The sequence below is a fragment of the Crotalus tigris genome, unplaced genomic scaffold (genome assembly GCF_016545835.1).
Source record: "Crotalus tigris isolate CLP2741 ecotype Arizona unplaced genomic scaffold, ASM1654583v1 scf7180000017614.5298720, whole genome shotgun sequence".
NCBI classification, from domain to species: Eukaryota; Metazoa; Chordata; class Lepidosauria; order Squamata; family Viperidae; genus Crotalus; species Crotalus tigris.
Window position 1 is genome coordinate 2061137 of NW_024096513.1, and position 14954 is coordinate 2076090.

The 14954-nt window shown below is 53.8% G+C and overlaps 1 protein-coding gene across 6 annotated transcripts in view; it reads right to left on the reverse strand.

Moving 5' to 3' along the window:
- Positions 1 to 482: 482 nt before the first annotated feature.
- Positions 483 to 14954, reverse strand: part of KIAA1522 (KIAA1522 ortholog) — a 43534-nt gene continuing 29062 nt past the window's right edge. For 3 of the 6 annotated variants that reach the window (XM_039328410.1, XM_039328430.1, XM_039328445.1), the window contains exons 2-7: positions 10972 to 11133; positions 10482 to 10537; positions 8396 to 8516; positions 7038 to 7154; positions 3305 to 6364; positions 483 to 2765 (exon numbers count right to left, since the gene is read on the reverse strand). In XM_039328410.1, coding sequence (XP_039184344.1) covers positions 2743 to 2765; positions 3305 to 6364; positions 7038 to 7154; positions 8396 to 8516; positions 10482 to 10537; positions 10972 to 11133 — 3539 coding nt within the window. In that variant the 3' untranslated portion in view covers positions 483 to 2742. Of the gene's footprint in view, positions 2766 to 3304; positions 6365 to 7037; positions 7155 to 8395; positions 8517 to 10481; positions 10538 to 10971; positions 11134 to 13246; positions 14387 to 14954 lie in introns of those variants that run through there. The other 3 variants (XM_039328421.1, XM_039328453.1, XM_039328438.1) reach the window with 2 other exon arrangements.

Genomic DNA, 14954 nt, shown 5'->3' on the forward strand with positions numbered 1-14954 from the left:
CGTTCACATGACCACGGGAGGGCTGTCGGAATTGGGTTGTAAGTACCTTGGGGGGGGGGTTATGCTGTAACTTTGAATGGCCACTAAGCGGCTGCTCATAAGCCGAGGACTACCTGTAGCTTGGTATGTGCTTCCTTTTTGTGGAAAGCCATCCAAAGCTCAGAAAGAGTGTAAGATGGGGAAGTTGGAAACCGTGAGAGAAAAAGACGTCAAGAGAGACGTCAGCTGGGGCTTGCTTGGAGCCCCCAGATCAAGCTGAGGGGAAGGGTTGAGGGCGGAAGAGCCCTTTGCAAACATCCGTTAACCTTCAAAATCAAACCCTCCAAAACTTGGCAATTGTCTCCGTTTTGGAGGTTTCGAAGCAGCAGGATGGCTGTCTTGAGCCTCTTGTGGGCCTCCTCAGCACCCGCTTTTCCTTTCTCACCATCCGAGGCAGCCAACCTGCCCTTCCTCTCCCCCTCCTCGTATCACAGGAAAGAAGATTCAGCAAGCAAGCTTTTAATCAGTCATTTTACAAATGCACATTCATCTTTTTTAAAACAGAATTGACCTTTTTTTTTTTTTTTAAAAGGAACCCTTCTCTTTCTCTACCATAGTGGAAATCAAATCAACAGACTCCAAAGTTTTCCAAGGTGTAGAGAGCAGCTGCCAGCTGTCCAAGAGAAGAAAAAAGCGAGGGGGGGGGAAGGGAAATTGGGAGGGGGAGAGAAAACCAGGCAGAGCTTTTTGGTCTCCCTTGCAGCCGTGAGCGCCTCCCCTGCTGGCTCTCCAGACAGCCACCCAAGTCTGGATGGTGCCTTGACCATCTTCTCCCCCCTGCTGAGGCCCCTGCTCTTTGCACATGGGCCGAAGAACAGAGGCCTGGATGTGCACTAGCGATGTCCAGCTGGACTTCTGGTGGAGACTGAAAACCCTGATCTCACCCTGATCTCCTTGAGGATGGTAGCAAGCCTCCCACAGGGTGCCCCGGGGCTGAGGACCTGGGGAGAACATTTGCCACGGCAGGCACGTGTGGTTGTTTAGGAAGGCAGGAGAGCCCCGGTCTCAGCTCCCCCTTTGCCCTTCTGCAGAGGGTCTCCTCGGAGTCTTCTCCAACCAGGTTGACTATTAAGGAAGATAATAGTTACTTAGCATTGTTAACTATGCCCAGCCCTTTCCTTGCACTTCTGGCAGGAGACCACAAAACCACCCTTGTCCGCAGCTGCCTCTACCTGAGCGCTCCCATCTTCCCAGCCAGAAGGCTAGACACGGGCGTTGCAAGTGATCTGGACCCATCCTGGAGGGCTCCCATGCCCGAGGCTGCCCTCACCACATTCTGGGTACCACAAAGACCTCTGGGATGAGCCACTGCTGGCCACGCCAGGTGGGGGAGAGAAGATCCTAACAAGGACACTGCAGATGCTCCTGGCCAGATGGGGACATCCCGACTCACCCCCCCCCCCGAGTGTTTCTGCATCCAGACTTTCCCTTCAGCCAAGGATGGAATTTGGGCCCCCAGCACCCCCAGCTTCTCTACACCCCCAGCTTCAGCCGCCCCAAAGAAGGGCTACAAATCGGATCCAATTACTCTGCATCTCTCTGGGCCCATTGGCAAGAAATGGGCAGATTCACCACGAATAAAACTCCAGTGCAGGCGCCCCTGACCTTATCACTTGGATTTCTTGGGAGGGGGAGAAGGAAAGTCTGGCCTGAAGTGGTTCCCCTACCCAATTTGTCAGTGGATCCTCTGTTCTCATGACCGGACTGGAATGTTTTGGTGCAAAATTCAGTGGCTTTTTTGCTCTTTTGGCAGTGAACAGCTACATTCCAGACAGCTGCCTGGGCTTGCTAAGTCTTGTCGGTGTTGTGCCAGGTGCCTGCTCACTACTCATGTCCATTGCAAGACAGCTCAGAGATTCTCCCACTCCCATTGGGGGGGGGCTCCCCTAAGGTAGCGTTCACCGCACAGGTGAAGAGAGACTGGGAAAAAATGGTGTCTTTTGGCAGTTGCACCATCTTCCAGGCTGCCATTTGTGCTTTTAGCAGGTGCAGGTGAGGGGGGGTTCCCTACAGGCACCCCCTACCCGGAATCAGCTGTTTGCAACAGCCAGAATCTGCCCACTGGAGTCCAAAGCAAAACTACCAGCAGAGCCTCTTCTGGGACCCAGCACTGTCCGGGAAGACTGAGCAGGGATTTCCCACAATGGCCGTCCTCCTCACGTCCCACTGAGAAAGTGCTTCCATGCCACATGGGTGTGCAAGCGCAGGCCATTTTCTCTCCTCCCCCCACTCCCCAAATGCACACTGAATAGCAACAGACAATGCAACCCATTAAAAAGGCATGGGGGGGGGGTGAACTGCAACAAGCTGCTCCAGTTTTGACCATCTTCCCGGCAGATGCTGAGTTCTCCTCATCTTATGCTACCTTAAACTGTTTTCTCACACCAAATGGGAGAGGGGGGGATTCAACATCACCAAACCAAGCAGGACCAACAGGAGGTTTGCGTCCAGGGAGAGACGGGAGGGGGGAAAGGGATGCGCCCCTTTGTCCCCGGGTGTAAGAGAGAGTTGCGCTGCTGAGGACTTTGAAGCCACTCCCCCGGCTGCATCAATGTCAAGGCCACAGGAGAAGGCTGCAGGTTGGTGTTCTTTTCTTCAGCGCCACCACCAAAGCTTCTCTTCTGGCCCTAAGAGGTCCCTGAGAATATTTTTCTTTCAAAATCCCTGTATCTTACGGGCAAACAGCCCTCGTAGGGTCCTCCTTCACACCACCTCCTCTTTTCCGTCTGCAAAGAGAGAGTCGGGTTACTTTCACTTCCCAAACAATAAGATTTTGCAGCAGAATTCAAGAGCCTTGGGCCAAGCCTGTACCCTCCCCATTTTTTACCACTGCCCATCTCATGTAAAAGAAAGACAGGCCTGGCAGCTGGTGGCCACCAGGGTGGGGGCCCTGATGGCCCAGACCTTCTAAAGGGGCAGGGAGTTCCTGTCTCCTCTAGGCTGCCCAAAGGCAGCACAAAATGACTTGCAATGGTGCTGGAGCAGCACCAGACAATGCCCACCTCCAGGGTCGTTTCAACAGAAGGGGGGCAAATGCCACCCCTCCAAACACTGGCAGGCCCGGAAGCAACAGCAGCCAGCTCCCAAATCTCAGGAGCAGCTGGCTCAAAGTTGGCAGGGAAATTGCCATATAAAGGCCAGCTTAGGAAACAGAAGTCCCACTACTGCAAACCCCGGGAAAAGGTCTTGGACTTCTTGCTCCACCCAGCCCCCCGCATCTCCCCTACAACAGGAAGGGCACCCCGTGCGTCTGCCACCCACTCACCTTGTCCTGTGGGGCTCCTCCGCAACTGCTTGTCAGGTCCAGCTGGGGGGCTGCCATCGCCAGACTCCAAGGCAGAGGTCCGGCTCCCAGAGCCCACCTTAGTCCTCTCCTCAAGCACTGGTTCCTCGGCTTCAGAGGGCTTTGGGCTTTGAGGGGAGGGCCTGCGCCCCGGCCCAAGAGAAGGCTTCTTGGCAATGGGAGGGGGGATCTTCTGGTGCTTGGGGGTCTTGGCTGAGCCCTGCAGATGAAGCTCCGGGGCCGCTGTGGATCGCTGGCTGGAGACAGTCATCAATTCGGCCACCAGGTTTTTCTGCAGGCTGGCCTGGGCCTCCGACGAGGATGCAGTTTCAATGACCAGCTTTTTGGGGCTCTTGGCAAAGATGAAGCTGGCGGTGGAGGCAGGGGATTTGTGGAGAGGGGACACCGGGCCGTTGCTAGCCGGGGCAGAAGAGGTGCCTGGCAGCGCCATCCGGCTCCCAGTCTTCCTCTCAGCCATTCCGAGACTCATGGCTTCCCTGGAAGTCAAGGTGGAGGCCTTCAGTCGCACAGCCTCATGCAGGGGGTTAAGCCCCTCTTTCGAAGCAGGCTGTCCCCCCCTCAAGGACAGGGACTTGCGGAGAGGCTTCTGGGGGGCTGAGGGGGCCGTCTTCCCATCTGTGGCCATGTTTGCTCTGCTGGACTCCATGGAGGTCACGGGCCCGCCAGCTGGACTGATCCCAGGGCCGTGGGCCTCCACGTCAACTGAGCGCAGGCGGACCATCTGCAGCAGGGATGGTGTAACGATGGGCAGGCTGGCATCCTCCTTGGGCACCGAGACAGCCTTGCTGCGCGTGGCAGGCTCCTTCTTGAGGTCGGGATGGGAGCTGGGGGGCGGCTTCTTAATCTGGGGGGGAATACTGGAGGGCACTGCAGCCCCTGAGGCAGTGGGGTGCCTGGAGCCCAACTGAGAGCTGGATAGTTCTCCACCTGGAGAAAGGTTGGGAAGTGGACACGGCTCTGTGCTTGGGGGTGGCAGGGGCAGAATTCTTGGCTGCAGGAAGTTTGCAGACACCACGGTGGGGAAGCAGGGAGGTGTTCCATCTTCCTGCCCTGCAGGGTTGGCTGTTTGGGGGTCTGGAGGGGGCTCTGCACCACCTGCTTCCACAGAGGGTGCTTCCCCAGACTCCGTCTGCAAGAGTGGGGGAGGCAGCAGGAAGCAGGCCTCATCTGGCGGAGGGAAGTCAGCCATGGACAGATCCTGCTCATCCAGCAGGGGCGGGGGCGGGGGGAGCCATAAGGGGTCTGTGGAAGCCCCCAGCTCAACCTCGGAGGGAACCAGCGCAGTTCCAGGGTCCTCAGGACTCGGCTCGGCCTTCTTCACCGGGGGCGGAGGGGGGTGGTATGCTGGTGGAGGGGACGGTGGGGGTGAGCCCTCCTTGGTGAGAGGGCTGGGCTGCTTGCGGGCTTGGCTGCCAGGGGGCAAAGCAGCCACCATCCCTTCCTTGCTCTTTGGCTCGGTGGGGGGTGGGGAGAAGGGAGCCGGGACTTTTGGATGGGGAGGGATCACAAAGCGGTCAACATAACGTGGGGCGGCAGGAGAGGAGGCCAGGAGGGAGCCGGGGGTGGGCGGGGCCGTCCCTTCAGGGGGCGCAGGGTCGGAGGCCAAGGAGGAGAGGGAGGTCAGGGAGGAGGAGGAGAGGGAGGGTCCTGGGGACTGTAGGGAGCAGATGCGCTCCGGCTTCTTCGGCTGCGGCCTCTTCTTCCCCGGGGACACGGCATGGGAGAGGAGGCTTTTGGGGTGCAGTGTGGGGGTGCCGCTCTGGCTGGAGTAGCCGCTTGATGGAGACATGGTGCGGCCAAAGCGATGGGGAGAACCAGGCTCCTGGGCCTCGCTCCCATCAGTCTCCCGCAGCTGGCTGACCCTCCCTGGGCTCCGGGCAGAGAGATCTGGTGAGCAGGCCAGATTGCTGGACTGCAGGCTGCTGGTCCCACCCAAGTGGACGGGGGAGAAGACGTCGTCCTCGTTGGGCAGGCTGGGGTGTTGTGCACCTTCCCGGTGGGGCCTCCGCTCCGGCTTGGGAGGCAGCCCCGTTCCTCGGGGCGCCCCTTCAGCTTCCAGCTGCTGGGCCTTCTGGTGCAAGGAGTACGTCCTCCGGGGGGGCAAGGGGGCCGTCTTCATCTTCCGTAGTGAGACACTACGGCTCGAGGAGCGGTCACTGCGCACGCTTGCATCGTCCGAGCCCTCAGCTACGCTGCTGGTGCTGTAAGTGGGCGAGGCTCGGCCACTGCTCCCTGCTAGCCGCACCCCCAGCAGGCTGGGAGAAGCCGGGGCGGCTCTGGCTGGTCTGGACTTGGTAGGGCTGGCAGAACTGAGACAGTTAGGCCTGCCTGCAGGGGAGTCCCTGCCGCTTGGCCCTGCCTCGTCCTTCTGGCCACTGGGGCCCCCACGGGAGGAGATGGTGGATGCATTGGAGACGATGGTCTCAGTGGACTGCGAGTGGCTCCAGTTGTCGCTGGAGGAGGAGTGCTCTCGGCTGCGGGGAGCGGCAGGGAAGTGACCCGTGGAGCGCAACGAGAGGGCCGGGCTGGCGGTGGCCAGGCTGCAGCGGCTGAGGGTGCGCACCCGGTTGCAGGACAGAGCAATGACATCCACCATGGGCGGCATGATGGCGTTGGGAATAATCTTGGAGAGGTAGGTGCCCTGTGGCGAGATGGACATGACCGGTCTCAACAGCTCGGGAGAACTGGGCTGGGTGGTCATCCAGGGAACAGCCAGGGACTTGGGCCTGGCCATAGGAGACAGCTTGGCTGCTGTCTTGTGGCCCAGCATCGAGTCATCGTAGTAGAGGCGGTTGATGTGCTGCTGGAGGGCAGCCTCTGAGGAACGGGCCTCCAGGGCCTGGAGGGAGACGCGGGCCCCCCCCTTGGGAAGGGCGGTGGTGAGCGGCTTCCCATCGACAGTGGGGATCTGGATGGCAGGGCCGGGCAACTGGCTGCCATTCACCAGTGGCTGCGGTGTCGGGCCAGCTCTGACTGCAATGCTGCCAGGACGTTTTGTGGAGTCACGCCCGTTGCTCAGGCCTGTGGGCAGAAATATAAATGGGCACCAACCGAAAACAGAACTGAAGAAGGAATGACTGGGCCAAGGCTGGACCTCCATCCCAGAAATGCTCTGCTGGCCCCCTCTCACTCAACACTGGAGGAACCCACACCAGTTCCAATATCACAGCTGGTCTAGGCACTTATGGCCATTAGCATCAGCCAGTGGTCACTTGTGTTTCAAGATGTTTTTGCCAAAAATGGCATTTACTTCTGGTTTTCAGCAAAACTGCCCCATAGTGAACTATTGGTTTGCATAACGAGAGCCACAACAAAGGTCAGTCCCGTTGGCAACCTGCTTTATGACTGTCATGACAGGTCTCTAATAGGCAGGCTCCATTATGGCCCTAAATTGAGGACTAGCTGTAATGCCATCCCCCACCCCAAGTGCTCTGCTGCAGTGCCGGCTCCCCTGGGACTCGGGGGGGGGCAGATCCCGTCCCCGTTCGGGTCCCTGGATCCCTCTTCCACGGCCTCTGCTGTTCCTGGGCCTGAGCGCGCTGAGAGCATTCGGGACGTCTCCTTCTCCAGGCTCTCTGCAACCACCCCCAGGCAGGGTCCGGCTTGCATACGGAAGGCAGGCGGCTGCTGGATGTCACTGCCCTCCGTCTCTCCCCCCTCCCCCCTCCCGGTTCACTCCTGGCCAGCAGCTTACCCAGCTCCTGCTGCACGTGTTGGGGCAGCCCCAGGACTGTGGTCCTCCGCTCTCTTCGCCGCTTTTCTCCCTTTCCAGATGATTTCGGAAAGGAATCGTGTGGTCGGAAGGTGGAGCCTGGAAGTGGCCAGGAGTGAGGAGAAATGGAGGGAAGCAAGGAAAACGGTCACCAAGCTTCAGCAGCAAAGCCTCAGCATTGATTGGCAGTTCCCCCCCAAGAGTATTTGTGCCAACATATAAAATTAAACTAAATAGATGCGTTCCACGCTTATTTTCCTTCAAAGTAAAAGGCTAATGTTGCAAAACCTGGGTCCAAAGGGGCAAAGAATTCAGACTTTTTCCTCTTGTAAGCGATTTCATAGAATTATAGATTGACGGGGTTGGACGAGACCTTGGAGATCTTCTCATCCAAGCCCCTGTCCAAGGGACCTTCTTAATTTATTACATTTACTGACTGCCCGTTTTACCACAGGGAAATTCTGGCCGGCTTACCATGTCTTATACCATCCTGTCCAGTCTCTTCTTGAAAAACTCCAGTGATGGAGCACCCACAATTCCAGGAGGCAAGCTATTCTATTGGCTAATTGTTCTCGCTGTTAGGAAATTTCTCCTTCGTTCCAGATTGGTTCTCTCTTTAAAGAGCTTCCGCCCCCCCCCCCCAGTTCTCATCCGGCCTTCTGGCGCTTTGGAGAATAAATCCATACCCTCCTCCTCGTGGCAGCCTTTCAAATATTGCAAGACCGCTATCATGTCTACCCCCACCCCCAGTCCTTCTTTTCTCTAGACTAGCCAAACCCAATTCCTGCAACTATTCTTCATATGTTTTAGTCTCTAGGCCTTTAATCATCTTAGTTGCTCTTTTTTGGAAGATGGTGGGAGATTTGCAAGATTGATGTCAGCCTGCCCAGACAGACCAGACAGGAAACATGACCAGATACGCTCATTCTACTTTCCTGTAAAGCAAGTCTAGAAGTGCGATTCTCCTGCCATCCGCTTTACAGCCCAGGAATCTCCTTTTCGGCCCCCTTTGGGGCATCTTTCTCACCCATTGTGTAGCTGCAGGCAGGCTATGCCCTCTCTCAGCTGACCGCTCCTAGGCAGCTCTCTTGGCCCCAACATTCCCCCACATGGTGTCTTCCTTTCTCTCATGGGGTTAAAGCCCCACTTCCTTCCATCCCTCTTCCGAGGGCAACTTCCACTGGCGCAGGCTGTGACGGAGAGGCTGCTACAACTGAGCTTCCCGCTGGCCCTTTCCATCTTCCGGAGGGCAAACTACCCTGGTCTCTCTGGTTCAGCAGGCGATCCCTTGGAGCCCAGAGCCTTCTTCCCTGCCCCAGGACGGTTGTGCTGGGTGGTACCTTTTCTCTGGATCATCTCGGAGCGGACAGACATGGCGTCTTCGGAGGCATCTTCTGTGGTGCACGAGGAGGCTTGGCTTCGGATGGAAATATCATCACCCTCAGTGGACTGGGAAGACTGCTTGTCAAAAGGGAGGACAAAAAAGTGAACAGTGGTTTTGGTTTTTGTTTAAACTGCATTATATTATACAAATATAATCAGAGAAAGTGAGAAAATAATTGTAAAATCAAATTGAAAATAAAGATGGTTTACAAACACTCCGATCAAAAATTGAAAAAACATTGATAGAAATCCATATTAAAATGTCTTCTGTCAGTTTGGAAACAGAAATTGGTGTTGAGAATCCATGAGCAGGTCTTAAGGCAGTGTTTCCCATCCCTGACAACTTTCAATTGGGTAGAGTTCAACTCCCAAAATTCCCCAGCCTGCATGAAGTCCACCTTCTGGCCAGGCAGGGGATTCTGGGAGCTGAAGTCTACACCACTTAAAGATGCCAAGGTTTCCTAACAAGGAGAACTTATCCTCCACCAGTGAACCTTTCTGAGAGCCCCGGAGGCTGTCTAAAGGCACTGAATCACACAGGGCAAGAATCTTGGCATCCGAAAAGCAGGACCAAATTTGCACACCAGCTGCTCCTCTTCTTTCTTGCCTTTGTAAAACAAAGAATTACGTGAGGAAGCAAGTTCCAGCCCCAGGCAGAAGCATTTCATTTGCCCACCAGACGTCTCGGGAGATTCTCAGTCATCCAGGTCACAGTTGTCCCAAAGATGCTTTTTCACCAGGCAACTGGACTTCCTTGTTTTTCTTTGAAAGAAGGCAAATGACCAGCTGCCTACACGAAGTATAAATCCTTCTATTCCCCACCATCCAGTCAGAGCTGAAGAAGCTTCTTGGAAATGTCTTCAAAGAAAAACAAGAGCACAAGTGGATGATCTCCATCTTGTCCTTATCCAGAGATGTTTCATGCTACTTATCTGCTCACATTTTAAGCCCCATCATCAGCGTCTCCCCTTATTCAGAGACATGTTAACATGCCATTCCTCTTCCAGGAGGCCCCAGAACCTTGGAGGGCTTCTTTTTCTCTCCCCCCCACTTTTTTTTCTTACGTTGCTGTAAATCTTAATATATTATTTTATTTTGATGCAATTATATTTGTAAAACATTAATTGAAGATTATTAGCTTCAAGAATGTTTGGGGTAACTTAGACTATGGAGGAGAAAGAAAGGAGAAAGAAGTATTACATCTATATTAGTTACAATTTTGGATGTCGGTGTTACTGAGAGTACGATTATTTGGTGTTTTCATCCAGAATGTGATATTACTGTACATTAGGGGGAAAATACACTGCTGATTGCATCAAGGTATTTGATACATAATCAAGGTTTTGGTCTTGGGCTAATTACATAGCATTAAGGCCTCCACTGTATTGTTACTTAGTGTTTTGTGCACAGGTTAATAAAAGAAACAATAGACAAGCAAAGCAAATTTAACATTTCTTGGAGTTGTAACACCTTCCAAACAGAGGCGCCTGGAAGAGGATGGGAGCAGCTGACTTCTGGCAAGAGGCTAAGCAGCAAAGGGAGGCCCTGGGGAGCTCCGCAGGGACAAAGTACACCTGGCTAAAGGCAAGGCAAACATTCCCAGAGATGCAGCAGGGAGGGGGACACCCCCCCCCAAAGGGTTTGGGTGGCTTCGGTGGGACGGAGTGTGTCCTAAGCCCCGTGCCCTGCCACCCCCCTTGTCAGCCTTGCATCAGGGGGCAGACAAGAACCCCCCAGCTGCCTTCCCAAGCAGCTGTGTCTGCAGGACACGCTAGGCTAGGGGTAGTCAACCTTGGCTCTTTTATGACTCGTGGACTTCAACTCCCAGAATTCCTGAGCCAGCACAGTTGAAGTCCACAAGTCATAAAAGAGCCAAGGTTGACTACCCCTGCGCTAGGCCCAAAGAACGGGGGTGCCCTAGGAGGGCAGCTGTAGTCCAGCAAAACTGGGAGGGCCCAAGAAGGGCACAGCTGCTGCTGCTACACAGGGTGTGCGCAGTATAGCGAGAGGATGTGGGGGCCGGGAGGCCGGCGGACGACTTACCTGGATACTGCTGGTCTCGCTGTGGTCCCAGATCTTCCTGGTCTTCTTCTGTTTCTCTGAAATGCAACAGGACAGACACAGCCATCGATCAGCTAGAGAAGGCCCGGAGGCCCCCAGACCATGATCCGGGGAGTCTGATGGCAGAAATGGTAACACTAGAAGCTCCCTTGAGCTGTAAGCCCCCAACCACTGGTGATCGGAAGCTGCACTGGGGGGCAGCATGAAGATGCTGGAGGTTGCTGGCTCTTTAAATTAGAGTCGGGCCCACCAGCCCTGGACTCCGCTGTGCCTCTGCCACTCGCCCAGCCGCTCTGCGCAGCTGCAGAGGATTCTGCTTGCTTGGTTTCCGTTGAGGGCGGAACCAACAGATAAATGTTTCACCTAAAGCGTGTGTGTATGTGCACAACACTCGGAGAACTGGGTATCCCCACTCAACCTAAAACAACTGTGTTGTGAAGGAAGTGGATCATGCATTTCTTCCCATCACTACCTAGATTCTGCAAGGACTTGAGTCCCGCCTGCGCCTGGATGTGCAGCTCCTCCAGATGTTTGGGGCGGCTGCTGGGGAAGAACACGTTGTCCGGCTGGTCTCCTACAGCCTTGCACTGGACGTTCAGCCGCTTCTCCTCGTTCGCCGCCTGGGCAGCAGCACCTGGGAACACAGAGGGGGAAGAAGAGACCTCAGACTGAGCAGGCAAATGAGGGTCCATTTCTCCCCCCGCGCACACACACACACACACACACACACACACAGCAGCAGCAGCAAGTGGAAGGCAGAAAAGCTCCACAGCCCTTTCCTGATCTGGGCAGGCAGCAGCTCTGCACAGGGGCAGAAGGGAAGGTCCTTCCCGTCAAGGGCTGTCCAATTTCTGGCAGGGGAGGCCAGGCCCTGAACTGCAAGTGCTCCCCCCTGCAAAAAGCCCTCCTAGGCCGAGGAAGGGTCCAATTCTTTTAGGAAGAGCCCTTTGCTTTCACTCAGGGAGTATCACCAGGCAGGTACTGCTGATGCCGCATTCATCCTGGGGAGAAGGACAGGGCGTCTCGTCTCCAGCCCAGTTGCCCTTTTGTAAGTAAACCAGGACTAACAGCCATCACTGACAAGGCAAGGGACATGAACTGTTATTAACTGCGAGGCAATCATTTTCCTTACGCTGGTGTCTTCCAGATGTGGTAGACTGCGCTAAGTGCCATTACTATGACCCAACATCTCTGGAGATACAACTGGGCAGGGCTGGTCTGTATAATGGTCCACAAAGGCTGTCCTAATCTTAATACTGTCACCAGTTCACCGTAATCAACAACTGCCAGTCCTCAACTGTGTGGCTTAATGTCTTTTAATGTTTGAGAATGCATCTGTTACGACAGATTTTAATTATGGTGGATCCTATCAACTGTAAGAAGGGGGCTTACAGCAGTATTGAATTATGCAGCAAAAGCTTTACAACTCCACCCAAAAGAATTTTGATTCAATCGAGCAAGGCTTTTGTTGCACAAGAATAGGCTCTTAATACAGCTGGACTTGTTTTTCATAGATTTATTGTGGTTTATTTCTGTCCATCTAGGACAGTGCTGGCGAACCTTTTAGATACCGAGTGCCCGAACCACAACCCAAAACCCAGTTATGTGTTGCAAAGTGCCAGGGCCGCATCAGCATCGTGGTGCCCTCAGGGGGGCGGTGTGTGTGTGTGGCCCACTGGGTGGTGTGCCTGCGGTAGTCACGGCAGACTGGGTGGGCGTGGCCGGGGTGGGCATGGCCACCTCGATGTTGCTCATGGGGGGGATGCCTGTGGGGGCCGGGCTGGGTTGGGGGAGTTGCTGGCGTGCCGCAGCCCAGTACTGGTCCACGGACTGGGGGTTGGGGACCCCTGCCCTAGTATACTGGGAGCTGAAGCCCACAGAGTGTATGCTGCATGCGGAATTCTGGGAGTTGAAGCCCACAAAACTTTAAGTTGCAGTTGCCGAGGTTGGGAAATGCTGTTCTAGCCTGGGCAGCCAGTGAGCGTCCCAGACAAGCAAAGGTCTCCCAACCAGCCCTCCTCCTTTAGGAGAACAAGCCCCAAACCCAGGACCATCCCCTGCCTCGCTTCAAAGGCCCCCTTCTATTTCCCTTCCATCCCTCGGCGACAAGCTTAGGCTGCTCCCATTCAAAGCCGACATTTTTAAAGTCTGTGCAAGGAAGAGGTGAAAGTGCCCAGGGCAGAATCACATGACTGATACCGTAACTATTACAGCACCTGGCACACACCAACCTGGCAATCCAGCTTAAAGGGCAGCACTTTTTTTTATTGTGGATTTATCTATCACAGAACTCAGCCGCTGCCAAAACAGAAAGGGAGGGGGAATAGCATGGGGGCAGAAGGGGAATCTGAGAAAAATCGGGCCAGTTTTACTTGAGGGTTTCATTTTCAAACAGAAACCACTGGCTCCAACGTCAATCATTGACCAAGACTGCCCCACCATCCAGGCAGGACTTCACTGGGGAGTTTTTCCTGGGAATGCTGAAGGCTGAAATGGGCATTTGGTAGTTGGAACCACACAGCACACTCACTCCGGTTACTGAGTTAATATATCCACCAGACCTATACCATACATTGGTCCTAACCTAATCAAACGAGCAAGCCTCACGCAACATGCCAAGCTATGAAAGGCCAGTGTTAAAACTTAGCCTATATCGGGGCATTCGACCTTTAACTGAGCTGAGCAGCCCCAAATTCTGAGCACCAGCATTGCTCTCCCACCAGGGCTTGAGCTGTGGACAAACTCACTTCTAACACAGCAAGGTGACCATGTCCAAAGACACCCTCTCGATTTGGGCCCGGCACAAGCTAACGACTGCCCAGCCATTCGGCTGTTTGTTTAAGCCATTTCTCCGGGCGGGATCTAGAGATATAAATACATCACTTTGTCACAGGCCTAAATATTCAGGGGTCACTCTGGATAGGGCCCTAACATATAAGCAGCACTGTAACAAACTGAAGGTCAATGGACGACAGAACATCCTCAGGAAATTAACCAGCTCTACCTGGGTTTCCAAACCAGCAGTCCTTATGGCAACAGCTCTAGCTCTTTGCTACTCGGCAGGCAAATGTGCCTGCCCAGTCTGGTATAAATCAGTACATGCTGGGAAAGTACACGTTGCCCTGAATGAAGCTAGCAGAATTATTACCAGATGCCTTAAACCTTCCCCTCCAGATAAGATCCACCACCAAGCCAGCATTGCCCTGCCGGCTGTTTGCTGAGAAGCAGCAGTATACAGAGAGCCTCCAGTCATCAATATTTAGACAACGCCCTCCTCTCTACGGCCTACAGCCAGCTCAGCAGAGCATAAAATCCAGGAAAAGCTTCTTTAGGTCGACAGAAGACTTTGAAGACTTTGGAAGCAGAGAGGACCTGTCGAAAGCCACAAAGAACCAACACGGGATGGAACCAACGGAGGAGCTGGCAGCCCGGTCTGACCAAATCTGGGAAGTATGGAAATCATGCAACAAACTGCACACGGGAACAACCGACCCAGAGACACCCTGAACAAATGCGGCTACCTGGTGCTCTATGCGATTGTGGTGACATGCAGACCACAACACATGTGTATATCTGCCTTTTGTATCCTGATCTGTGTACACTTGAGGACCTCACGGCAGCACGACAGAACGCAGTTATTGTTGCTAGTTTCTGGGCAAGATCTGCTTAATTTGTACATATTTTAATCTTGTATTTTACATTTTAAATTTTATGTCATATACTATGCCTTATTTTAATTGTGATGCTTCTGACAAAACAATGCACCACTTAGTGAAGTCAGGACTGTGGCTGATCTACTGACTCCACAGCTGGAGGCACCTCTAAAAATAAAGCAGCGAGCAACCGCTGACACTATGCATGGCAGAAAGCAGCAGCCCCCCCCTTTCCCCCCCAGGGTCTGGCTATATAAATTATTACATAATACATGAATCTGTATCTGATCTGCAGCGGGAGATGGTTGATGTACATTGTTTATCAAGTTCCAAATTAGCTTTTCTTTTCATGAAAGCACAAGCAAGCAGTGTTTTGATTGCATATCCCCTCCCTGGGATTGTTTCCCTTAATGTAGAAACAATTTTCTTGAAAAAACAAAAACAAATCAAATTTGATACTACAATGCTAATAGTATTTATGTCTGCATATTTTTTGTTACTTGCTTTGACGCAATCAAATAAAACACCTGGGGAGGGAGCCAAAAACCAGACTTGCGCTCCCCCCATCATCTGCACAAGACCGATCAGTCCATTTTACATTGAGGGTGTCACCCTGTTTGCGTCCATTGGGTTCCCCGCTCAAGGGCCCAAAATAAAGACTTGAAATCCAGCTAAAATAGAAAGAAACCCGAAGGAGAAGAGTCACTGTGTGAAACAATGGGCTGCCTTGAAGCCCAAGAAATCCCTTTTCACCCTGTGGTATCCAGGCGCTGTGCCATCACACACCCAGCCCTCCAAGGAA